The 25,616-nt window shown below is 43.1% G+C and overlaps 1 protein-coding gene across 1 annotated transcript in view; it reads right to left on the bottom strand.

The window, feature by feature from the left end:
• The window catches only part of SVEP1 (sushi, von Willebrand factor type A, EGF and pentraxin domain containing 1), a 133,381-nt gene that overhangs the window by 11,092 nt on the left and 96,673 nt on the right, over positions 1-25,616 (bottom strand). Inside the window, exons 34-46 of the mRNA XM_075526166.1 lie at positions 25,074-25,158; positions 24,567-24,758; positions 22,394-22,561; positions 20,091-20,763; positions 16,260-19,039; positions 14,809-15,034; positions 13,553-13,708; positions 11,585-11,648; positions 10,690-10,863; positions 9,516-9,689; positions 7,384-7,557; positions 5,707-5,883; positions 4,644-4,814 (exon numbers count right to left, since the gene is read on the bottom strand). Of these exons, the coding sequence (XP_075382281.1) occupies positions 4,644-4,814; positions 5,707-5,883; positions 7,384-7,557; positions 9,516-9,689; positions 10,690-10,863; positions 11,585-11,648; positions 13,553-13,708; positions 14,809-15,034; positions 16,260-19,039; positions 20,091-20,763; positions 22,394-22,561; positions 24,567-24,758; positions 25,074-25,158 (5,214 nt within the window). The remainder of the gene's footprint in view (positions 1-4,643; positions 4,815-5,706; positions 5,884-7,383; positions 7,558-9,515; positions 9,690-10,689; positions 10,864-11,584; positions 11,649-13,552; positions 13,709-14,808; positions 15,035-16,259; positions 19,040-20,090; positions 20,764-22,393; positions 22,562-24,566; positions 24,759-25,073; positions 25,159-25,616) is intronic.

The following is a 25,616-nucleotide window of genomic DNA, read 5'->3' as shown; positions in this document are numbered from 1 at the left end:
AAACACTGTGGTAGAACACGCAATTTTTATTGCACTATCATACAGTGTAATGAGGAGTGACCAACAAGGGTACAGCAGTAGCACAGTGAAGTGTTTACCTGTGGAACCCAAAGTGTGATTATAAACCTCACTTAGCATTCATGCTGACTGGTGCTCCTTGGCTCGCACACCTGTTTATAAGCAGCTGATCATAAAAGTGAGGAATTTGAAGTGGACTCTATCATGCTAGTCCAATATGTTGCCTGGACTGGACAGGCTTTGGACTTCATCATCGTTTCTATGACATTGCACTATATCTTAGCTAATACATCTAGGGAAACCAGGACTACTTTACAAAATTAGGTGGCAAGCTAAGTACAAACATGTTAGACTTAAAGACCATTGGAGGAAGTACAATCCTTGTCATGTTGGTGTACATACTATATACAGAAGATCAAAAATTGTGGCTTCGAGACGATACTACAGAACAAATAAGTAATCAGACCAACTTCTAATTAGTGGTAGTTATGAACACACAGTAACCTCAGGAAACTCAGTCTGAACTGTTAATTGCATCCTATCTTTAATTAGTTACTAGGTGAGCAAAATACGAGTTTAGGCTTTGAGTGTTTCAGATCTCGTTCAATGTTAGTATTAAATACAAACCGTGGTTTAGCACACTGAAACACTGTTCAGACCTGAGCTCCACATTGGAAAGAATGCAAATCTTCCCCTGACAGAGCCAAACTTGAGTCACTCTTGCAGCTAAGCCGTGCCAAGCTGCAAGCTACAGCTTGGAGTCTGTTGAAATGAGGCCAAAGCTTTTGCCATTTTATTTTTCAATCTCAAGAGTCTTCCCATCAAATGTCAGCTGATAACGAGAATGGGAAGAGACCTTAGGCCCTGGCAAGTTCACAGAAGTTGCAATATTTTAACAGATATTTTGAAAAATTTTTGTTGTCAAGATATCTATGACTATGCAGACAGCTTGTCTCTGGGTGTTGACTAAAGCAGAATAGTGTGCCAACCAGGTTTCCTTTCTGCAACGAAAAATTATGAAAGTTGAATCAAAAACCATTTAAAGCTTTGTGTGATCCACACCACTTAAACGATATCCCATGAATGTATAAAGGGATGGGAGGTAAAAGGTTTGTGTATAAATGATATCCCACATTAAATTCAAAGCCCATGAAAAATGGTCTCTGAAATATATGTTCTTTCTCTCCCTGTCAACAGAGAAGATGCGGATATTTCATGAGTTACAGGAATCACTTTGGATGGCAACTCTATCCCGCGCAGCGACCCAGGATCTCGGGCAGAGATAGGCTTCTCCTGGATTTCTGCCCAGGCCCTGGCTATGAAACTGGATGAGTAAGACAGTATCATCCCTAGGTGTGCACTTGTTACACACCAATTTAGGCAGGCAGAGACTCTGTGTCTGTAGCTGTGGGGATTATTCTTCACTCAACAGACAAGACTAGAGAAAGGCTCAGGGCGGGAAGTTAAGCTGGTATCTCATTCTCTTTTTTTGCTATTGTAAAAGCAAGCAGGGCAAATGCAGTCATGATGTGCTGGGGAGAGAATGGGAACCATTAACTGTGACTTCAGTTAGTGGTAGCAGATCTCACATCCATGGTATCAATGTTAATCTTTGAGATCCCTTTGTAAATCTAAGCCTGACAGTTATCTCCACAGGACACAAAAGCATTACACTGCTGGAATACAAACATGGGTAAGAAGGGGAAAAAATAAATTTCTGATATCTGTTCTCAGCTTTGCCAAAAAGCTTTTCTGTGGTTGCAAGTGAACAATTTCCTCCATGCCTCAGCTGCCCTCTCATAATGCTCGTTTGCTGATGGGGTATGAACTTTTTGGTTGGCAGCTCCACGCTGACCACTCCCAGTCAGTGAGATGTGTGCAGCGGACAAATAGACAACACAGATTCTAGAGCATTTCAGAGAAAAAACTGGAGTCAGACAAGCTGTGTGCATCTGTGCAGCCTGCCGAGTCCTGTAGGTGTTTACGATTGGCAGATCCAGGCTAATACTTCTCACCCTTGAAACTCAGATCAGAATCTGGCCTGCAACCTCTAACCAGCAGTGATTCAGGCAAGTGCAGCTGTGGTGAGAGCTCTTCCAAAGAAGCTAATGAAGTCTGCTTTTTAATTATAATATTTACATTAACTAACCTGTTCAGCCGGGCCAGAACATCTCAAGTAGGCTTAGGACACATTAATAATCAACTCACAGAGCCAAAACCAAGAAATGCAGCATGAGTCATTACGAAGAGTGCTTTCATGTTGCTTCTGATGTAGACCACAAAGGCTTGGGTCCTGTAGGCCTTTTGTTAGGCAAATCCCTCAAATGAATTATAAAGCAGTTTTGAAAGATTATTTTGACATGTGTCATGAAAACACAGGTCGGTCCTCTCAGAAGCATCTTTGGTCCTTTTTAGTTCCCCTTTTTAGGTGAAAAGAGGTGGGGAAATTGTTATTCCTCTCCCTTAATACACCAAAAGGCAGGTTATTCTGCTTTGTTTTCCTGCACTACACCCTGATCATCTGTCCACCTCATCACTTCATTTTTGAAATAATTTTCCCTAATACTTATTCCTCTGAACAGTCCCAGTAGACTCCATGGTGTTGCAAACAGGACACATGTTTGACAGTGCTTTGCAGATCAGCACTTCCAGGTTGCTAGTAAGCAGTAGCAAGAACCTCTCTTAGCAGAAAACTACAGCCCTTGGCATAAAGTAGGGTTCTGTGTAACTAATAAATATTAAAAAAGAATAAAAAGTAAAGCTGGCGATACTAAAGAGGCAGCTGAAGAATCCAAAGTGTTACAATCTGAAGAGATAATATCCGAATAATTTTGCTAATGAATTCCAGCTTAGGTAGAGTAGCTATTATGCAGAACTCCCGTGAATTCTGTAGCCACCACAGTTTAGAAAGAAATGACGAGATACTTGGCAAACTTTTTAGAAAGGGATCAGTGCTCTGGGAGCGTAAATTTCTAACAGGACTTTTGCATACCTCTTGACATCTGAAGTAACTCAGGTGCTTTTACTGTAAATCTTCTCTACTTGGCTACTCGACAGGTGATTCTTCATGGCAATGGCAAGCCATGGTCACATAACCAGGAGAAACCTGTTTTTCAGGAGCACCTTCTGTATTCCTGAAATGTTCAGGAGTTACAAGCCCAATTCTTTGGCTCTGGGTCCCCTCAAAATGATCTACTGAGCCATGATTTTTAGGCAAGGCAATTATAACTATCAGACACAGCATTTTAACAGAGTGCCTGCCTGCTTTCATAGAGTAGGGCAACTCAGCTTGTCTAGGTCTTAACGTTTGTAATATTTTGCTGTCAGAATTAATATAAAAAAATTGACAAGGGGACCCTGGTTAGTCAGGCTTAGCACAGTATAGAATCCTCCACCTTCAAAGGGCTTCTGTCCTAAACAGAAAATCACCAAGGAGGGAGGAAGTATTGTTGCTTCTATTTTCAACATGGGGAGCTGAGACTTACAGGAGGAGAGGCAGACCTGACAACTTTGATGATGGCTCTAATGTTCCCAGATGAACATTCTGGCACCTCTCCTCTTCTGTGGGAGTTCTCAAGCTTAGGGAATGGCGGTGCTTGTGACTGGTCACTGATGTGCCCTAAGGTTTTTTGGTTTTAATACTCACATTTCTAAACAAAATATCTAAGGCTCATTTTGTAGTATGATTGCTGTTATACTATCTGAGGTAAGACTTCACGGTGCAGCTAACTCACTGCTCTATAGCTACCTGGCAGCAGAAGGCTAGTCAAGCTTCTGATACAGAAATGGGAGACGGCAAGGTGTCTTCTATCAAAGCCCTGTGACCTTGGAACCCTTTTGCTATGCCTCATCCTTGGTTTTAAGTTAGTGTTTGAAGATGCTTATATCTATTTTTAACTGTTTAGTTTATAATCTCTTCTATGTTTTGTGTTGGTTTCCCCCATTTTCTGTTCAAAACTTTTTATTTATTTGAATATCCTGTGTGGAAGAGTTAATTCTGTAATTTAAACAAGTGAATTTTTCAGCTCAACACAACAAAAAGTGACATTTTCCTGCTGGTATGGCAAGGGTGGAAAGGCTAGACTTTGTCTTTGGTATTTAATTAAAATCATGAATTTTCTGCAGTACGTAGTGTGTATTATTTAGTGAGCTGTATCAACCTATCCTTAAGTATTTTATTGCAAAACAATTTTCAGGAGCTTCCAAGCTCTAAACACAGTGAGACACTAAGCACCCATTGGATCTCTTACTTTTGTTTTCTGCAGTGCTTGATCTTTGACTGTGAAAAGATCTGGCAGTGCTTATCTGAAACAGCTCAGCATGTCAGAAAAATGACTGGTTCTGTCACTTTCTCACAAAAGATGTGACGACAGAGGATCTTAGATGTGGGATACAACATTGTAGCAAAAGAAAATGTAAGATTAGCAAGGACTAAAGAGAAAAATTGAGGAAGCCCTCTCTTTCACTTTGAAATAAAGCAACACCCTGCACTTTAAATGCCCTGAGTGAAACCATGACTGCACTGAAACTAGCAAAAATTTCACTTTAATTTTTATTGCAGCTAGGATGACACCTCCGTGCTTACGCCAAGTTAAGATATGCTTCTGTTGATAAAAAATACTTACCTTTGCAGGTAGGTGGTGTTGTCCATGTTCCATTTTCTAAGCAAATGCTCCGCAGGGGCCCTTCCAGCATGTACCCACTGTAGCATGAATAGGTGATCATGTCTCCATACTGATAGAAGCTACCACGAATCAGAGCATTCTCCGTGTGAGCTGGGGGGCCGCAAGATATCTCTAAACAAAAGAAATCACCCAGAGGCTGGTAAGCTGCAATGCCTACATGATACAGTTTCTAACCCTGGACATAGCACTTTGCACAAAGGACCTGGGAGGTGCCAGAGAGATGCCTCTGATGGGAAATCAGTAAGCAGGACTTCTTCTTGGTGCAGACACTCACAGGGAGAACCTGTATGTACACCCAGTGAGCAGGGAGATGGCCAGGAACAGCAGTTTTAGGTAATGCAACAATGGCTGTATCCACCATATAGACCAGAAACTTTCAGATGGTCCCAGGATACATATGAGCCTTGGTTTGTAGAGTGAAGTGATGTCATTGTCTGAACTAAACAATATTGCTTGCAAGAAGCCAAAAAGCTTTCAGACATGCCTGCAAACAGACGCTATGCCTTCTGTCAGTGTCAATAAATACAATAAAAGGCAGCACCTCTCCCTACAACCCTTGTCTCATCATCCATAATCTCTCAGGAATCGTTCTCAGGATATTTAGGGTATCCAACAAGCAATCCCAGCTCCAGTGCTTGCAAAAGGTAAATTGAAAAGAAAATTACAGTAGGGCCTAGCAGATAGTAGGACAAATGCTCTTGGGGCATCAACCCACATAGACATATTCTGGATGCTTTTAAAGAAACAACTCTGTTAGAAAGAAAGAAGAAACAGCTCTTCTGTAGAGCTTCTTAGGTCACCTTTATGTGCCTGGATCTCTTGGAGTGACCCATCTCTCCAAATGGCAATAGCAGACAAAAACTTTCTTCTTCCAGAATAACTGCATCTAGGTGGAGAGTTCTGCTGACATGTCTGTGCTGTCACACTCCTGTGTGATACAGCTGTGGTCACCAGCCCTCTGGAAAGTACTAAGCCCCTGCGGAACTGTACCTCATGTACTTACTTTCACACTTAGCTGTTGCTGGAGTCCAGGTCTCATCAGCATTACAGGTGATCACAGACTGCCCTTTCAGCTGGTAGCCTTCCCTGCACCTGATGGATACGTTCTGACCAACATAAAAATCCACCTCTGACAGAAGGGCATTTTCTGGGATTATGAAAGGCACAGGGCAAGGGTTTGCTGTTCAAAGAAAGAGTGTGAGGGAAAAAGAGAAGGGAGGAAAAAGGGATGGAAGGAAGGAAGAGAATACTTTAGAATAATTTCTGCAAATTTCAAAATCAAATCATATGAAAGGCAATAGAAATGGATGTTGCACACAAGTCCAATTTGTAATTTGATGTAAAGTTTTGAGATTTGGGTCATGAAATAATAATAAAAGGTTTGATTCTCTGCTGTCACATGGCTTGCTACCACACTCTATTGATGCCAGCAGAAGACATACTAAGGATTTAAGTGGGGAATATCCTATTTGTTACTATCAAACTATTTTCTCTTGTCCTTCCTGTTTACCATAACCTTGCTATAAAAAAGAGCCAGACCTATCCTACTTCTTGTTCTGAGGGGCTGGACCAATAAAGAGCAGCAAAAATCCAGGTGTTTGAGCAAAGACTTACAATAACATTCATTAGAGTTTAGAATTTCTCCAATAATCTTATTTATTGCTGGCTGTAGGCTTGTGGAGCTATTTTTGCATGGTGTATTGATCTCATCATGAATGTGGAAAAGGTTGGATGTCCTATACAGCAGAAACTGATGCCAGTTTCCTGAAACTAAAATTGTACGAGTCCTTTCTAATACAAAAATGGAATGTCTCAATTAACCACCCTAAGACTACACTAGATCTTAAAATTAGTTACAGATGCATACAGCAACAAGAAAGGCTATTGTGGGTGTGTGTGCACAGCGCACATGTGCGTGAGGTGCTATTTCACAGAATCACAGAATAGTTTATACAGCCATTAAGTCCAGCCTCCTTCTCAAAGCAGGGCCAACTAGGTCAGAGGTTGCTCTGGGACTTGACCAGCTGAAATGTGAGTATCTCCAAGGACAGAGATTTCATGTCCTCTCTGGGTCCCTGTTCCTGTGTTTGACTGTTATGATGGTGAAAAGTTTCTTCAAATACTTAATTGGAATTTCCTTTGTTGCAAGTTGTGTCCATTGCATCTCATCCTACCACTGTGCACCTCTGAGAAGAGTCTGGCTCTTTTTTCTTTACACCCTCCCAATAGTCAATTGTAGACAACAATTAAGTCTCCCTTTTGCTTCTCCTCCAAACTTTTCTCTCACCTGCTCCTCATATATCAAATCATTGACTACAATTGACTCCATTTTATGTCAGCTTTCCAACTAAAGGGAGCTACACAGAACACAGCTCATTCTTTTACTGTCACAAAAATACACTCAGACAAGTTAATACTTTAACATGTCTCAGTAACTGCTCCCTTTGTTCCTCTGTAAAAATGGGATGCACATCAACCAATCTCTCAACGTAGGCCAAACTAATTTTTTAAACTACAAGTGACAAATTCTGCTCATGGCCACTCCAGAGGAAAATTACAGGACATTTCCACACAGATCTGCAGAAGTTGCTCTCATTTACTGTCAGTTTAAATGAAGAGCAGCCTAGCCTTTAGTGCTTACAAATTGAGACCACTTTTTCATTACAAAGCAAACACACACGTTTACAGAGAGGCAAGGGATTACTCCATCTTCCATCTCTTGTGCACTCTGCTGCAGGTTCCCCTTCCAAGCTGTATCCCCTCTCACAGAAATATGCCATTGTACTGCCAACTGTATTGTTTTCATAAATTGCCTTCCCATTCAGCAAGGAAACTGGAACTTCGCATCTGGTCTCTGCAAAGGAAGAGGTCTCATTAATTCAGCTTGGTATTAGACCTGGACTTCCAACAATTCCTGAATTACTCACACAGTATGTTTAAAGTAGCAGCCACAGACTAATAAATCATGAAGAGCATTGAGGAAGGGTTCAATAGCTCTGGGAAGGAAACATAGCCAAGCTAGGAAAGGAGCTCCTCCCAGTGATGGAAAAAAGCCACAGCCACATGTTTTTCAGGTCAGCAAAATGTGGCAGTGCTGGGGAGGAGAGGACACATTTATTACTTCATACTGGGGTCAGTGGGGCAGAACATGGAAACTGTTCTTTCTTGCCATTGAGAGATAACCCAGAAACTTGCAGCCCTTTGTGCCTTCCTTTTCACCTGACAAGAAATACCAGATGAGATGCAGGATGGGTTTGGTGCAAGATGCCAAAACTTATATTACTAATTGCTCCCCTCAAGATTCTCAGCGGTGTTTCTGAAGCCAGCAGCCAGAAGCAAGCTGGGTTACCGCTGCTAAACAAGAAACTCCGTTTTGCGTCCCATTCTCCATTTGATTTTCCCAGGTGGTGTGTGTAATGGGATGACTGAAGATTGAACTATCAGACAGACACAAGGCTGTCAGGCAAGAGGAAGAGAGGAGCTGGTGAAGTGGCTGCGCTCAACCTTGTTCAAGATAGTCTTCTTGACATCTGTTCAGCACTGCTAGTGTGTGACTTTTCTTAGGTGCCTGGCTAGGTACTAGAGACTTCCTCTCTGATGCGGATGTCCCCTATCAACTTTCCAGGTTGCTACCATAAGGTCTGCAAAGCATTAGGGCACTGTACTGCACAGTGATCTGTGCATTGTGTGGTTGCCCAACACTGCATCTGATGGTCCCTAGCCCTCATGCAGTTTTCATGGCTCTGGTGACAGGAACCTAACACCTGCCTTGAGTGGAAGATCATTATCTGTCTTACTTCGGTGCAGCTGGCACAGCATGCTGGTTCCCTCTAAAGCTGTGTGTGCAGCTGGGTGTGGAGAAGTCAACATGTCAGCTCCATGTAAGAATGCCAGGAGCAGCTATGAAAAGCAAGCAGGACACTGGGTCTAGAGTCTAGCTTGGGACACCTGAGGTATACCCAGCAGGGAAAAGAACAGCCTGAAAGGAAATGCAAGATGGGCAAGAAATGAACTAGTGTGTTTCTGAGGGGAAAGGAAAAGTGCAAAGCCCAGACTTCGTATTTTCATGGCAAAGAGGCCAGAATGGAGAACACTCATACTTAAAAGTTAATGATACTGCAATTTAGTAGCTTCTATATGCTTTACATTTTGAACAGTCATCCAACAATACTGGCTACCTGTTCAAACTTGGGATCTTAAGTTTTTGTTCTCTTTTTGTGTTGACAGCCTTGTTTCCACCCACTACTGCCCACTCCATATGACACAGAGTTCTTGCTTGGCACTCATTCTGCTTTGTGGAGTAAGGAACAGGACCTACTGAGGGACAACCTGAAAGCAGTGATTTGCAACATGTACACATGATGTATTCATGGTGTTTGTTCATGCGAGAAGTGTGGAGGTTAAAGGCTGAGCTGTTGAGACTGCCTTTGGGGTCCAAAGTTCAGAAAAAGAATATCAACTTAATAATTGACTACAGAAGGCCGCTGGGAGAAAAGTCACTTGTCCTCAGAGTCCATCACCTTTTGTTAGGGGTTTGGTTTTCTGAGATGGCAAGTAACCTCATCTCTTATTAAGCTTGTTAAACTACAGATTAAAACCTTAGGAAAAATGATATCTAATATCTTTCTGGCTTGGTAACAGGCAGTGCTCCTTGTGACACATTTCATTTTTCAGGCACCATTTTTAATGCACATTACAGAATCATTTCCCAAAAGCAGCTCAACTCCTGGATCATATGATATGCATGCATAAGGGAGGAGCTATTGCTTATCCCAGATCAGAATGCGTCAGGCCATGAAACTGAACAATTACCTTCACACAACGGCAAGGGTTTACTCCAGCTCCCATTGGCAAGACATGTGATATTCTGGGGCCCAACAAGATGGTATCCAGAGTTGCACACAAATGTTACATTACTTCTGTATGTGCTTCCTGTAGAAATGGCCTCTGCTTTTTCAACTGAGGGATGCAGCCCACAAGTAATTCCTAGGAGAGGAGAATACTTTTTGGTTTTATATAGACAATGAAGGCCATTCTGTCTATCTGTTACACACTGTCTGACAGGTCTGTTCACACACTGAAATAACAGAAAGATGGGAAGAAAGAAGCTGTGAAGTATTATACAGAGAAGGGTTATACAATGCCTTGCCTGCCCTCTCTCCTGGGGTTCAGGCTGCAGACACCTCAGAGAGAACGTGCCCAAATGTATCTGACGGTGTTGTAAACTACGACGTGTGTTCAATCAGAGTGATCCAGAATATTTCTTCTGAGCAGGCCAGAGGCTGCATTTACAGTCTCCTTTGCTCCCTGTACAGTGGAAGGTGATCTCAAGATGTCCCCAAGAAAAACGACAGTAGTTAAGAAGGATCTTGCCCCCTGTCCCACACTTACTGTGGAGACGAGGCAAATTGGTCAAAGGTGAGAGAGAAGAATGCAAGGACTATGACATCACCATGAGAAGATGGGAAATGATTTATTGGTAAAGACTATAAAATCTTGGCATTTTATTTATAAGCTGTACAAAATAAGTCATAAATCCTTTTGCCATGGTCCCAAAATTAATCACCTTCTGCTGCACAGAGAGCCAAGATTTGATCCTAGGGAGCAGAATCTTGACCTCCAGACATACAGAGTGGCCAGGATATATTAGCCTTGGCATGGCAGAAACGAACCATCCCAGCACATGATGTCCAAGGCCTTGCACACCACAATGCAAGGCAAATCAAATACAGCAGGCCACACTCCTCCCCTACTGACTAGAGCACGACTCTATGCTTGTGCCATTTTAATATGCCAAAAGGAGCTCCCTTCAGATCAGAGAGGAACTGCCAATGAGAACTTCTCTGCTGGCTTTTCCTCTGGCTCCTCCTGTTACAGCCCTCAAGCTGGAGGGGGAGACTGGGAGGAAGCCAGCAAAAGTACTCTCTCAGTTTGTTCCCAGGCTGCCGTGGAAAACTGCCACCAAGTTGCTCTGCTTGCTACTTACGGGTGCATGAAGGAGCAGAGGGGCTCCACTTTTTGTCAACGTGGCAAATTCTTCGGCTTGGTCCCTGAAGCTCAAAGCCAGGGTCACAGCTGTAAAAAACCTCGCTGCCAAAGAGGAACTCCTCTCCCTTAACAGATCCATTTTCTATCATGACCGGGGGTCCACATGATACTCCTATAACGTAAGGAATATGTTCCAATCAGACATAATGCATACGGCCTGTCCTGTTCACAGCTCCTCCACAGGTTTTACTCTGAGAAACAGGGAAAGAACACCATGTTTATCGGGACATTCCCAGATATTTGCCCCTGAGTAGCGGAACAGTATCATGCTTGGTGCTTCCAGTTCCTGCTAAAAGACAAAACATATTGTGCCTCTGCTGGCAGGAAGCCTTGGAAAGTTCCACTGTTGCCACTTACAGCCAACAGCTGAAGTCCACCTAAGTATTTATGTAGACAACTCCTATTTTGGCACTACAGCCAGTGGGCATCAGACATCTCACAGAAGTGAAATACCTTTGAGAATGAGTATCCATGGAGTTACATTTGAGGATGCTAAGTAACTGCGACTCCTGGCAACTAACGTGTTCAGAGGTCCTCAGTAACCCCAGAAATCATGATGTCAAGTGTCAGAACTATTTAGACTTGGAAGCTGTCTGCACAGCTTTCTTAGGGATACAGGAGCAAGGCAGAAAGGTGTAGTGATTTCCTTCACACTATTACCTGCACACACCAGCAATTCTGCAACTCTTCCAGGCTTTTATCAGTGGTACTTACTAAAAATCTTTAGGCAAATGCAGACAGTATGAGTTATAAAGCAAAATGAGCATTAGTGTTTTCTGTTGTGTAAAATCACCCTTGACCAACATTAAGTCATAAACTCAGGTGGAACGTACTTCTGCACACTGGCACTGCACCACTCCAAAGCTTGTCTTCTTGGCAAGTCCGTTCTGCATCACCCTGTGAAACAAAAGAAAATGCTCAAAGAACAGCTTTACTTAGTCAACTCTTTTCTCCCATCAACTCCAGTATCCAGCAAAGCCAGGACTTTTTCCCTCCATGTGCAACCCATGTAAAGAGATAGTTAAATACTACAGCCCAAGTCTAGCAGTTTAGGGTAGAATTCCCTCCTGCAAAGTGATGGATATTGTTTATAAACCAAAAATTTGTGGGGCCAGTTAGTCCGTTCTCCTGTCCTTCTCCCTGAAGTATCATCTTTCTTGTCAGTTTTACCATTCTTGTTTCCAGGAATGAGTTACGATGACAAATTTTCTCCTTCCAGGACTCACTTACAAAAAATCTAACTAGCATTTTTTCAACAACATTACAAGCTTGTGTTTTATAAATGTAACATACTGATTTTGACCACATCCCAAACACTCATTCTTTACATTTGCCTATAAATAATGTTATTTCTTTCTTACGTACAGGCTTTATAGCCAGTCTAATAGCCCAAGATTTATTTCTTATTTTATTCCAAGGCATGGAGAACAACATCTAAATTTGTCCCTTGAAGTAATGTACTTTCATTCCAAAGCAGACCCATTGACAAGGGCAGCTGTTTGACATGAGTGTTGTACGGCATCACACCCAATGGACTTTGCTTCCCAAAGGAAAAAAAGCAGGACTTCTCTTCAACAGCAGGGAGACAGGCTGACGCTAGGTGGCAAAGCTGGAATACAAAACTTGGAAGGACTTTTTACTGTATGAAAGCACTGGCTTATTACCTCCAAAAATTACTTGAAACAGCAATTCTACCTATCTGTCTTAATACCAACCCACACCTCCATCCCCAGCGATATTACGTATGTGCAACATAATGCAAATTAAATTTATTGTTACCTAAGCATTCTCTAAACTCTCCTTATTTTTATACTGAGTGACTGGGTGAATTCACTCCTGACTGGGTGAATTCACATGCATGAAGTTCTTATTTATTATCTGTGTTACAACAGTATGAAGGAAGCACAATCCTGAATTCTACTTGGTACTCACAAAACACAGAGTTAAGAGCCAGCTTCTGTCCTGGAGACACCTCACCACCTCATGCCTCTGGACACGACTGTGCCCTATTCTGCCATCACCTGGGGATGGTGGAGGCCATGCTGTGCCTCAGCAACATACTTTCATTTCTGAATTCACTGCGGCTCTGAATTGGCTAACCTGAATACTGATAATGGGACAGCAGTGCTACCGTAGAGCTCAGGTGGGGATTAGAGCCCAATGCTCATAATAAAAATAATGGGCAGCAAAGAACTTTGTTCCCTTCTCTATCACGGAATAAAGCTGCCATTAAACAAACTAGAATCTCTTTGCCTTACTAAAACAAGAGATACCACTTTCATACCATCTAGCAATGTCATAGAACTGAGGGCAGTGGAGTTTATCAGGAGCTTTGAGTCTGAAAGGCACAATGCGGCAGACATAGTGCTTGGGACACTATGAAATTGAGGGAAGAATGCAATCTAACTCTGGCCAGAGAACCAGTTCAAGAGAGCAATACATGAGAAATTAACTCTTCCATGATTTATGGTCACAAGCATATATAATGCTGTATTTGCAGAGGGCTGAAACAACCTTCAGTTTAAAAAAAACCACTGAACGGTATCTGCTGAACACATATCTCTGAACAGGATGATTATACTTGCTTCAATTATACCCTTAAGTTATCCAAGGACTATCCCAGACATACCAGGAGCATTCTACAGACAATAACAACAAAAACTACAGCAGATACCCAACTTCTGTGGCAGTTAAGGCAGTATATCAATATGGACCAGACATAATACATTCTCACAGTCATCACATAAGAACTGAAAATGATAAATAAAGGTTTAGAGTGCTGGAGATTTGAGCTTGCTTACTTGTAATTCATAGCCAGAATCACATTTATAAAGAACCACGTCTTTGTAATTGTATTTAGTGCCAACCACAAATCCATGCTCTGGAGACTCTGGGGTCCCACAGGACACAGGAATGCAGATGTCATCAGAAAATGGGGGCACCCAAATGCCACTCTCCTGAAAAATAAATGTAATTAAAAGTGTGAGGCACCACTTTATATGCTTAATTCATATCTAAATGAAAAAGTTAGGGAAATCATAGTAGAAGCATCCAATGGCTGTGGGTGTACAGATGTGGTTAATGTAGTATTATCTGTGCAATCCTTAATAAAACTCAGTAATTTAAGTAACACTTTTAAGATGTCAACATAGACTGGAGCTCAGCTTTGGCAGGTATGTTCAGCTTAGACTTACAAGACAGAAGGAACAAAAAGTAAATGGGGAAATAGAAGCTTGGAAAAGCAAGTTCACTTGTACAAGGTCACCTCAGGGAACACATCAGGAGAAGAATGAAAACTACAGCTGCCTGATTCCATGTTCTGTACTTCTCTCCTGGCTGAATGTCTAACACCATGACTAAGTGCTTCAGCTGCCTTCCCAGACTCTCTAAGGGAAGTCCAATACCTCAGGAGACACTCATCAAACACACCTACTCCTACTTCCACAGATCTTTGATCAGCAAAATAAGGGGAAAACCTTTCCTTATGAAGTGCTGATTCTGCAAAAACACACATGCTCAGCTTTTCTCATATGAGCAGACTTACTGACTTTAAAGAGTCTATTTACAAGCTTAAGTCCAGGCTGCAGCTAATGCGACAAGAGGTTAAGAGCAGAACTGATGAGGATGTTTGCTCTTTAGCAGACAGAGGATTGAAGTTTCTACAGCTGCACAGTGGATTAAAATGTGTGCTGCCTGTTATTCTGGAGAAAAAAAGCTCTGCACACAGTCCTCAAAATACATTAGAAATCTTGGACATAATTTTTTAAAATCTCAGACATGATTTATTCCCTGAAATGTGATAAAAGGAATGCTTTTCTAAAGGACAGCATTAGTTTTTGATGGAAGAAGAAATCAGTAATTTCTAGTTCTGAAAGTCTGTACATGGAAAACTAATAATTGCTCTTACTAGGCAACAAGGAAGCATATTATATTTTGCAGGACATGCTTTAAAAATTTTTATTGTGTGCAATTAGGGGCCAAAAGCTAAGGAGGGCATGAGGAGAATTCTTGAATTCAACAAAGCCAGCAAAATAAAACAGTGCAAGTAACACCATACCTTGCATGTAGATGTGCTTGCTCCCACCAGAGTATAGCCTTCTACACATGACAGAGTGATGTTTGCGTTCACAGTGAAGTTGTCCCCAAGTACGATTACATGGGTGATATTTCCTGGGAGGGGACACTTTCTGGGGCAACAGGAAATAGTTTGAGGAGACCACTGTCCATCTTCCTGGCAAATGCATACATCCACCTCTGTCACCATTGTGTAGCCTTCCAGGCATCTGCAACACAGCATGAAGACCTGACCACAGAGACACAGCTAGGGATGAGCTAACCCATAAATTACAAAGTCAGACAGTCATTTTTTAGCATTAGTTGTTCATAAACACACCTTGGGATTTCTCTGTTATTTCAAGGTAACCTTGTAAGAAGCATGCTTGGACTGAGTTTATTCTGTTGCAAGAGCTGAAAGCTTCAGACTTCATCTTCAGCTGCTTCACGCTGCTGCAGCACCACAATGGAAAGTGAGTTGGTGGCTTTAGTGCTTGGAGGGTACTCAATGCTTTAGTGAAGTTCTGTACCGCCCTTCCCTTTGCAAGGAGGGCTTTTGGTTAGGTAAACAGCGTGTGAGTGCCAAGCAAGTCTAAAGATGATCTCACTTTCTTCCAAGAACAAACCAAGCCTTAGGCTGATCACAGGCCATTTGCTTAGACATTTAAGGCTGATTTGTTCTGTTCCACACGGTGCTTCACCAAGAGCAACTCAACTGGCTTGCACAAGTGGGCTCACTTGTAGAAAGGCAGACACAAGCACCCCCTTCACCTTGTTAAAGATGCATGGAAATGACCGATACTGTTAAATTCATCCACGTGCCATCTCCCAGTTCTGTCCCATACCATTATTGGCTTCTACTGCCATCTCCCCTTCTGCCAAGGAATTCCTCACCTTGGAGAAAGGGATCCGCAGTGTGCACACTTCAGGAAATTAACATAAAGCCTTTTCTCTCATATCTGACAAAAGAGTAACTTCGCATCAGCAACACTTGCTCACAGTGCAGTGTTGCGGTACAGAAAATGGGACAAGAGGGAGATCAGCCCCTTCTGTATTACAACAGGCACCCGAAGCAGGAGGAAGATGTAAATGGGGTGCCAAAAGGGGAGAAAAATTGCACACCCTGCTGACTGTTGCTGCCACCTGCTAAGAAAACCTGAATGTCCAGACCAGTGTTTCAGAGGAGGAGAAAAGGAAAGCAAAGGGGAATGGGAAACTAAAGGTGGTGGAGGAGTGCAGCCCAACAAGCTGAAATACCTTGCTGGAGTTTTGACAGTGGTCCAAATAATATTTTGTATGTGTATGGGAATGTGGGCTTTGTCAATCTGAGCATGTGATAGGGCATAACTTTTCTTCCAGGTCTTTTAAAAACTTGCACTAACTGAGGGTGCATAAACCTTCCATCTTCATTCCTTCAGAGATTTTATGGAAACAGAATGGCAGCAGCATTCTTACCTGTACTGGACCTTGCTCCCATAGGTGTAAGTGTTCCCAAGAACCTCTGCATTTGGGACAGAAGGTGGTGGGCCACAGCTTAACAGCTCACAGCTTGGGTATGGTTTCTTCCAGACACCAGTCTCCACACAAGTCAGTTCTGGACTCCCCCGCATGACAAAACCTGTCAAGCAGGTATAGATGATGGTGTTCTCATCTGCAGAGCTGCTCCCATTGATAAAGGTGTTTGGAATGATGGGTGGAGAGCCACAGGAAATCTGCCCACAGCGAGGAAACCCAGAACTCCACTTGCCAGCTGCCTCACAGGTGACTTCAGAAGGCCCTAGCAGTTTGAAGCCCTCCAGACACTGAAACTGGGCACTTTTCCCGCAGCTGAAATCTGTACCAAGAACAACCCCATTCTGAACCTGTGGGGTAGGACACAGACAGGGTAGGCAAGATGGAAGGCTTCCACTCCAGGAGCCATTGGACAAACATTGCCGTAAAGGACTGCCGTGCAGCTCATAACCAGGGAAGCACACATACTGGGCAAATTCCCCATAGGTAAAGCCTGAACCATTCAGAAAGCCATGGGAGATGTCTTCAGGAGGTCCACAAATGACTGGCTCACAGTGTGGAGCTTCTGAATCCCAGGTACCATCACCCTGGCAGGTAAGTGTAGACGCTCCTTGCAGGCTGTATCCTTTGTTGCAGTGATAGTGCACTTCTTTCTTAAAGCCAAAATCTGAGCCACTAGTTCTCCCGTTGGGAAGAGGCAGCGGCACAGGGCAGGTCACAGCTTTGCAAACTGGAGCAATTCCACTCCAGCTTCCATTTGCGAGGCAGACTCTACTCCTGTCCCCATCTAACAGGAAACCTTCGTTGCAGCTGTACTCTGTATGTCTCTGGAACGTGTACTCGTCTCCAGTCACCTGACCGTTCTCCAGAATTGGTGGTGGGCTGCAGGAAACAGGAATGCAAATTGGTTCACTGCCATCCCATTTCTGGTTCTCTTGGCATCTCCTGTCTGTGGGGCCATTTAACTGGTATCCAGGATCACACTCATAGTAGACAACACTGCCATATGTGTAGTTTTCCCCTCTTATGTTCCCATTCATAAGCTGGGTAGGTGAGTTGCACGTTATTGCTTTGCAGTATGGAGCAGTGTTACTCCACTGCCGACTTGGCAAACACAGTCGTGTGTCGGAGCCAACAAGTGTGAACCCTGGCTTACAGGTGTACTGCACTGCGCTACCGAGTGTGTTCTCAGTGAAATGTAAAATGCCATTCTCTGGGGGAGACAGCAAAGTGCACTCTATTGAAACACAGGCAGGGGCAGTGCCGTTCCAAGCCCCATCTTCTTGGCAAGCTAGAACAGGGTTTCCCAGCAGCTCGTAGCCAGAGTAACATGTGTATAAAATGATAGTTCCAAATAAGAAAGTGGTGAGCTGCATTGCACTGTCCTCCTTCAAAGAACTTCTGAAGTCTTTCAAATTGTCAGCCAGTAACATAAGTGAAAGGGAGGGACTCTCTGTAACACTCTCCTGGTCAGAACGTCTTTCCCCATGTCTCACCTGCATGTACTCCCCAAAGTCAATGTGAGGAGGCAGGCCACAGTCTGTTGGGAGGCAGGTTGGTGTGGAGCTAGACCAGCCCGATTCTTCACAGGTCTGCATGGCAAGGCCAGACAGCTGGAAGCCTGGCACACAGCTGTAAATTACCATGGCCCCGTAGCTATAATCTGCACCCTCCACAAAGCCATTCTCGATGGGCTGAGGGGGCTGGCAATTTATGGCTTTGCAGGAGGGAACCTCTGTACTCCACTCCCCTGTCTCTAGGCATCTCAGTGTTTCCTCCCCTTGGAGCTGGAAACCTCTGTCACAGGAATACCTAACAGTCTGCCCATAATGGAAGTTTGTGAATGAGTATTTGCCATTGAGGATCTTCTTAGGCCTTGGGCATTGAATAGGTTTGCAAGCTGGCCTTCCTCCAAGCCACTGGCCATCTTCTCCACAGAGGATAGTTGTGTTCCCCACCAGTTCGAAGCCCGATTTACATGTATAGAGGGCTGTACTAAGGAAAGTGAGGCCCTGCACATCAACAATGCCATTCTGAATTTCTTCTGGTTGCGGGCACTCCACAGGAATACATTCTGGTAAAGGCAAACTCCATGAGCCATCAGCCTGGCATCTGATGGTAGACTCACCCTTCAGTAAAAACCCATCCACGCAGATGTATTTCACAGTGCTACCAAAATGAAGGAATGAAGTCAAAGGGTCACCAAAGGGGATGTATGGAGGTGCAGGACACTGTACAACTTTGCAGAAGGGAAAGGAATCGTTCCACTGTTGGGAGGGCAAGCATTTCAGTACAGAGGAGCCATGCAAAACATAACCCTCCTTGCAGGAGAACTGTACAACACCAACTTGGTAAGTCACTTCCCTCAAGACCAGCTGGTTTTCTGCCAAGGGTGGTTCCGGACATTTTGTTGGCACACACTTCGGGCTTTGCTTTTTGCTCCATTTCCCAGACTTCTGACATGTCCAAGAAACATCTCCAATCAGCTCGTAGCCTTCATCACAGAAAAACTCAACTTTGGAGCCCATATCAAAAGTTTCTCCCTTGGAGTAGCCATGCTGGATGGGTGGTGGTTTTCCACAGCTGAGGGGAACACAGTAAGGAGGTGATTCACTGTACCACTGCCGATTGGCTTGGCAGATAAACACTGAGCTCCCAACCAGCTGGTAGCCAGACTCACACTGATAATTTGCCTGATTCTCAAAGAAGCGTCCAGTTGTTTCCTGCAAAACAGATAAGATGGGGACATGTCTGAAATGAAGATGCATGACCGGGGCAATAGCAGGCTGATTTAATTTCTTGTGTTCTCTTGGTCTAGCTTCTAGCTGAATCCCAGACAGCAGTAAAGGCAAGTAACTGACACAAAATGTCTTGCCTCAAATGATGCACTCTGCTGTCAGGAAATCTGAGAGCACCGTCAAAAGAAAACAGAAAATTCAAGGCTTAAAAGGTAAAAGCTAGAAATATTTCCTCTGCTTTCCAGCTTCCTGACCCATGAGGCCCAAAGATGTGTATACAGGAAGACAGAAGGAGTATTTGAGGAGTGATCCTACCTAAGGAAGACAACGCAGAGTGATATGCATTAATTAGAGGATATATCTGTGTGGGAGTCTGAACAGAAATTGTTGTTATTACTGCTGGAAGCCCATGTAGGAACTCAGATGCAATCCCCCCCCTCCCCCTATTTTCAGCAAATGCAGATTCCCTGGTGGCTAGATATAAGGAAGGAGGGGGGATGTTCAGAAGAAAAATGCTTTAAAAATTCAAAGTTAAATCTTTACAATAGTGTTTTCGATCTTCCTTACCACAATATTACCCTTGTGCATCAAAGCATAACACAGGTTAAGTAGTTGTTACAGGTTTGGGCTGCCACAAGGAGATTTTTAACTTCAGGCATTGTTGCAATGTAGCAAGGCTTGTGAACTGGCAACAGTACTTCAAATGTCTCCATATGGCACTGGAAAGCCACCCATGGACCAAACAAATGAAAAGTAAGACATTAAGGAAATCAACTGATTGTCATATGGCATCTTGAGTCTCCTAATTGAAAACCCACTTTAAGCTACAGGAAATCCCATGGAATTGTCCATGCTTTTCAGACACGATTCTGCTGCAAATCCACCTGTTTTTCCCTTTGCTTATTCCATCCAGTCATGTGCTTCCTCAATTTTAACAGGAGAGCAAAACAGAAGAAAGAAAATGCTAACTGTGGCAATTGTGAAGACATATTCAGTTTCCTATGGTACCAGGCAGATGAGAAAACCCATTCTGTACCTTAATAAAGCCATTCTCAAGCTGCGGTGGTTCTCCACAGGACACTGGGTGGCATGTGGGCAAACTGCCACTCCAGTTGCCAGTGGCCTCACAGGTCCGCTTCTTCTCTCCCTTGATGTAGAACCCCTTATTGCAGCTGTAAGCCACCACTGCTCCGAAGCTGTAGTTAGTCCCACTGGCATAGCCATTGCTAACGTGGGGAGGCTCTCCGCAGCGAACAGGGATGCACTGGATGCTCAAAGGAGAAGGATTCCACTGGCCCCCTCGAAGGCACTCGATCTTGGCCGAAGTGTTCAGAACAAAGCCTTCCATACACTTGAAGCTCACGATGGAGCCAGCTGCAAACCTGGCTTTACTAATGGACTCCAGGATGCTGTATGAGACGGTAGATGGCTTTTCACAGAAATCAGCTATGCAGTGGGGCACCTCCCTGCCCTCTGGAGGCACCCACTTCCCTTCTGCATTGCAAAGCAGCTGAGAGTTGTCAGCCAGGCTGTAGCCATCTGAGCAGAAGTAATAAGCTATATCGCCAAAGAGGCGGTGGCCACTCTCTGGTGATGCATTTTCCACATGGGGTGGTTCATCACAGGATACTGCCAGGCACTGCTGGTGGCTCACACTCCACTCGCCGCTGGCTAAGCACTCTATGGTTGCGGGGCCAACTAACGTGTAGCTGTGGATAAGGAAACCACACAGGAAGTAAAAAAGACAAGCATTGTCAAACACCACCTGCAGTTTCCTGAAGCCCCTGCAGTACAAGCTTGCTTGCTAGCACTCCCGAAGAACAGGATCCTTTACAAAAGCTACGGTCAACTTCAACAGGAAAATCTTAAAGCCTACATGTCCGCAGGTGAAGTATCACAATGAGGGATATCCTAGCATACCTTGTGTATATTGCTTCTCTCTCGTCTGTCCACCTGATTACCATTCCTGAACTTCCATTTTGGTTGAAACTACTACAATGAAATTAATGCTGAGTAGAAAAAAAAAAATCATCTTTTACAATGAAATTCTACCACATGATTACTGTCAGTGTAGTTGTATTTCTCTAATCTGTCTCTGGGATGCAGTGACAGGCATTACTCCATGCTGCTCATCACTCCACCCTGCTGCTTAAACATGCAACAGTATAGTCACAGTACCCGTGACTATCTTCTTCCTCAGTGTTGAAATTTCTGTGGTGTACTCTCACAGAAAGCAAAGAAACAATAACTACTGCAAAGTTCCCAGTGACTCTTTCCAGCTGCAGGCTGGAAACTGGTTGTTCAGATTTTGATGGCAACATCTGTAGAAGCGCTTTGTCTTGTTTGCAAGATTTGTATTCAAAGCCTCGTGACTGGACTCCAGAAAAAGAGCCTATTATGTGCCGATGTTTAATATGATCCACTCTATTCATTGTCACGAACAGCTGTGACCCTCTTTAAATGCTGCTATCCTATCCCATTTAAAATGCTTTGCACAGGAAAGAGAAGCAGCTTTTTTAATCGTAACACAGTCAAGAACACAGAATAAGGATGCTTTGCTTCAATTATATTTCAAATAATAATGCAAAGCCGGTTTGTAAGAAAAATATTGGCTTATCAATCTGCCCTTTTACATCAAGAAGGAGCAGAAAGTCCTGCAGTCACTTAGGGCCTGACCTGGCAAAAGCTCTGCATACCTGCTCTGCCTTTTGAACAGAACAGTTTCAAGAAACTCAATGGGACTACTCACAGGCTGTAAAGAGAAGCACATGCAAAGTTTCTTGCAGGATCAGAGTCCAGAATTACATTCATGCTCGACATCATCAAAATGGAGCCTCACCTTTGATGAAATACGATCTGAAAAGGTCACTACACTGAGTAGATAGAAATCAAAGAAAAATAATGCACCTCTGTAAATGAGGAGTCAGAGTTTTAAGGAAACAGAATTTAGAACACCAGAACAAACAGTTCTCAAGACACACCAAACAGCTTTCTTACAGCCTGAAGAGACATAGGGAATTTTTTATGATCAGAGCCTTGAGTTTACCACAGAAGTACTAGTTCTGCATTAACTCCAAGGGAGAGGGCTTTCTATTGAATTGGTCTATTATTCCCATGACTCCTCTCCATTCTCCTCGTCTAGAGTGTATTCAGCTGCTGTGAAACTACTTTAAGAAGTGCCTGTGTCCCCCATACTAACTTGACAGCCCACAAAAAAATCTCCATCACATTTAATTTCCAGAGTTAACAGAAGCAGTAAAAATGAATTAGTGTGCAGTTATAAAGGACTTGTGAAGCAGTGCACCAGTTTTACTCATCCAGTAGTGCTAATCTACATACCCTTCCTTACACGTGTAAGAGACCGTGTTTCCAAAAGTAAAGTTCTTCCCATTGATGACTGCATCTTTGATAGCAGGAGGGGATCCACAAGAGACAACGTTGCAAGCTGGAGGTGTGCTGTTCCAGTTCCCTGAAGATGCACAGACAAGCACAGAAGGTCCCTGAAGGCTGAGACACAAAGATCATTATTAAGGCTGCCATTTCAGTCCAGGTGAGGAACAGAGACAGGAAGAGGTGCTTTGCTTCTCACTGACTTCTTGGCCCCAGTGAGACCAAGGGGAGTCCCTCACTGACTTCAGTAGAGGCCAGAATCTCACCCTCTGTTCATGAAAAAGCACTGCTGATGCTGTCAAAAAAGCTGGTTTTCAGATTGTTTTGAAGAGAGAGCTGGTGGAATTCATGTGGGGCCTCAATGCACTGTGCAGACACACACATAACTTCTGCTGTAGTTTTGCCCATCTTTGAGCCACAAAAGAAAGCCACGGGTTGCTTAAATATTTATTTAAGCTTAAAGATTTACTTGTATGCCATCAACACCTCACCAATCTTGAGACTTACAACTAGGCCTCAGTCTCAGACCTGATTCACTCAAAGACTTAAACACTATCTTCACTCAGAAAACTGAAGGAAATGCTCCAGTTCAGGTTTGTTTACAAAAAGGCATTCAATTCCTTCAGGAGAAAAAGGATTTTGCTTGAGTGAATGGCCACATACATTTGAAGTTGATGGTATTTTTTGGTTTCCTTAGCTGAGGGAACAGCAATGCATTGGTACAAAAGGTGTGACTTAGTTGTCTAAACAGAGGTACTCAACACCAGCCTGAGATGCCCTGGTGAACCCCCTGACCTCCAGCTGCTACATCAGCTGCCTATGGATTCCCAGTAGGTCCCATGCCATATCTGAGAGCCCTACACAGATGTGTCCAATTCCCTACAATTTAGTCTCAAATAGTATTAGACGCCCATGTTTAGTTGACTGAAATGAGCTCAGGGGTTAATGGAAGAGAACAACACTGACCTGTAAAGCCCTTACAGATATGGCACAGGCCCCTGTCAGGGCAGTAGGCTCTGTCTACCTGTGGCAAGACGTTTAAGACAAAAGCACATAAGAGGTGCTTGAAGGAAGAGACTGGGTCCACACTTAGGTCCCGAAATAATGCATAAGAGGGACACTGTTTGGGAGGGCTTCCCCTGCAGTGGTGACCATAGGAGAGAGGACTTCTCTCACCAATCTATGCTACACAGGTAAAGGGAAAGAGTCACAACTAATGTGGTATTTGCTGCCTATATGCCCTAAGTCCATGATCAAAAAACTCATTGACATTGGTAAAAACACTGCCTTGTTTAGTGGGGTACAGATAAGCCCGCACTGTGGACCTATGACTTAACACTACACTGGACTGCAGCTGAGGTATCCATTTGTATTAACACGATTAAAACATTCACCAAATGAGCACACCTCACGTACCTGTCCACATCTGGACAAGGGAATGCTTGCAGCAGGAAAATACAGAAAAAATTCAGACCTAAACAGGTCCATATGAGACCGCTTATGTCAGAGTAAATCTGCTAGAGGTACAAGCAGATATCAGGAGAGGCAGAAATTTGCACTTAAAGCCATATCCTTGGATATAGTATTACTGTATTAATTTTTAATTGCAGCATATTAAAAATGTGTTTCCAATATAATTGCTTACAAACATAAAACAGAATAAAAGCCTAGAATAAATAACTACTACAAAGAGTTCAAGGAGTAAACTAGTAACTCCAGAAGGTTTTTTCACCAAAGGCATTGTAAAAAAATAGCAAAAATAATACTGGGTATCTGCTAAAGCTGTAGGGTTATGATAATCTTTAAAGACAAATGAGAACTATCAAAAATAATGACAACTATTTTTCTGAATTTTCAAAATATGTCTTTGAGCTTGATGGCAAAATGAAAGCATTGCACATATATATATAGAGAGAGCAAATCCTGAATGACTTTCTGGAACTGCTCCAATTTAGGATGAAATACAGAAAGTACCTTCAAGATATAAAGAAGTCTTTTTAAATTCTATTTTAGTATTTTATCTTTCTGAGCAATGATCCCAGCTTTACCTCTTTCAGACATAAGTTAGACCTTCTAGCAAGCATGCTGCCTGCATTTGGCTCAGGAATGTTCCTGCATTTACCTGTATCCATTGTCACAGGTGTATGATACAGAGGAAAGGTAGGTTGTGCCAGTGAGTGTGTACTTTCCATTGCTGATATCCTGTGGGCTAGGACAAGTCACCATTTCACAGGAGGGGGGAGGATGATTCCAAATGCCACTAGCAAGGCACAGAATTTCCTTTTCACCGACTAAGTTGTATCCATCATTGCATCTGAGTTAGAAGAAAAGAGTTGCCATCAAACACAGAGCCTTTTATGCACAATGTAATCAGCCATCCCTTTTCTCTCTTCATCCACACCTGCATACACCATCTTTCTCTGCAGGGCACAGGGAGGCAATACTGGAGTAAACATTCAGCTCTGCTAGTGAATAGCCACCGCTATAACCAAATGTCTTTCCAGTACTTTAATCCCATCTTGCTCCTCTCCTTCATTTCAAACACTCTCTCAATTCAGCCATACTCTCATTTGTTGCCAGATTCTCAATCAATTATTAATATAGCACTGTAAACATACTGAATTCCTACCTGTACACCACCTTATTGTGGTAAGTAAAATTTGAGCCCAAAATGGCACTGTTCTCTGGAATAACTGGACCACCACAGGATATAGCTTTAAAAAGACAGAATCACAAGAGAGGTTGATAGAATACAAATAAAAAAGAACAGAAAATCAGGATTTACTTTGTTTTCTCTAAGTAGGTTTGAAGAGGTGTAACGCCCTAGGTTACACTGGGTTCTTGACTAAGCTATAACTGACATTTCTTACTGAGAAATTGGACTAACTGGAAATAGGTAGTTGGAACTGTTCTACAAACCACATGCTTGACTGTCAAGAGGACTCCATATCCACCCTTCCCTATGGACAAAGTAATTGTTTTTTTGCATTGTCTTTGTCACCCCTTCATTTTACCCTGTTGCTTCACCTCATTAGTTCTGGTTTTCTAAGGTAACAATTTCTGCAATTATACCGCGTATATGTACGTGCACCAGCTTGTCCTCTCTGGTTGCTTTTTATCCACTGAAACATAGTTAATGATCTTTACGACATTAAGTTCCCACAAGTTCCTT

The sequence above is a fragment of the Mycteria americana genome, chromosome Z, assembly GCF_035582795.1.
Source record: "Mycteria americana isolate JAX WOST 10 ecotype Jacksonville Zoo and Gardens chromosome Z, USCA_MyAme_1.0, whole genome shotgun sequence".
Classification (NCBI taxonomy): domain Eukaryota; kingdom Metazoa; phylum Chordata; class Aves; order Ciconiiformes; family Ciconiidae; genus Mycteria; species Mycteria americana.
Note: the sequence above shows the minus strand (reverse complement) of the source record. Positions and strands in the feature narration are given on the sequence as shown.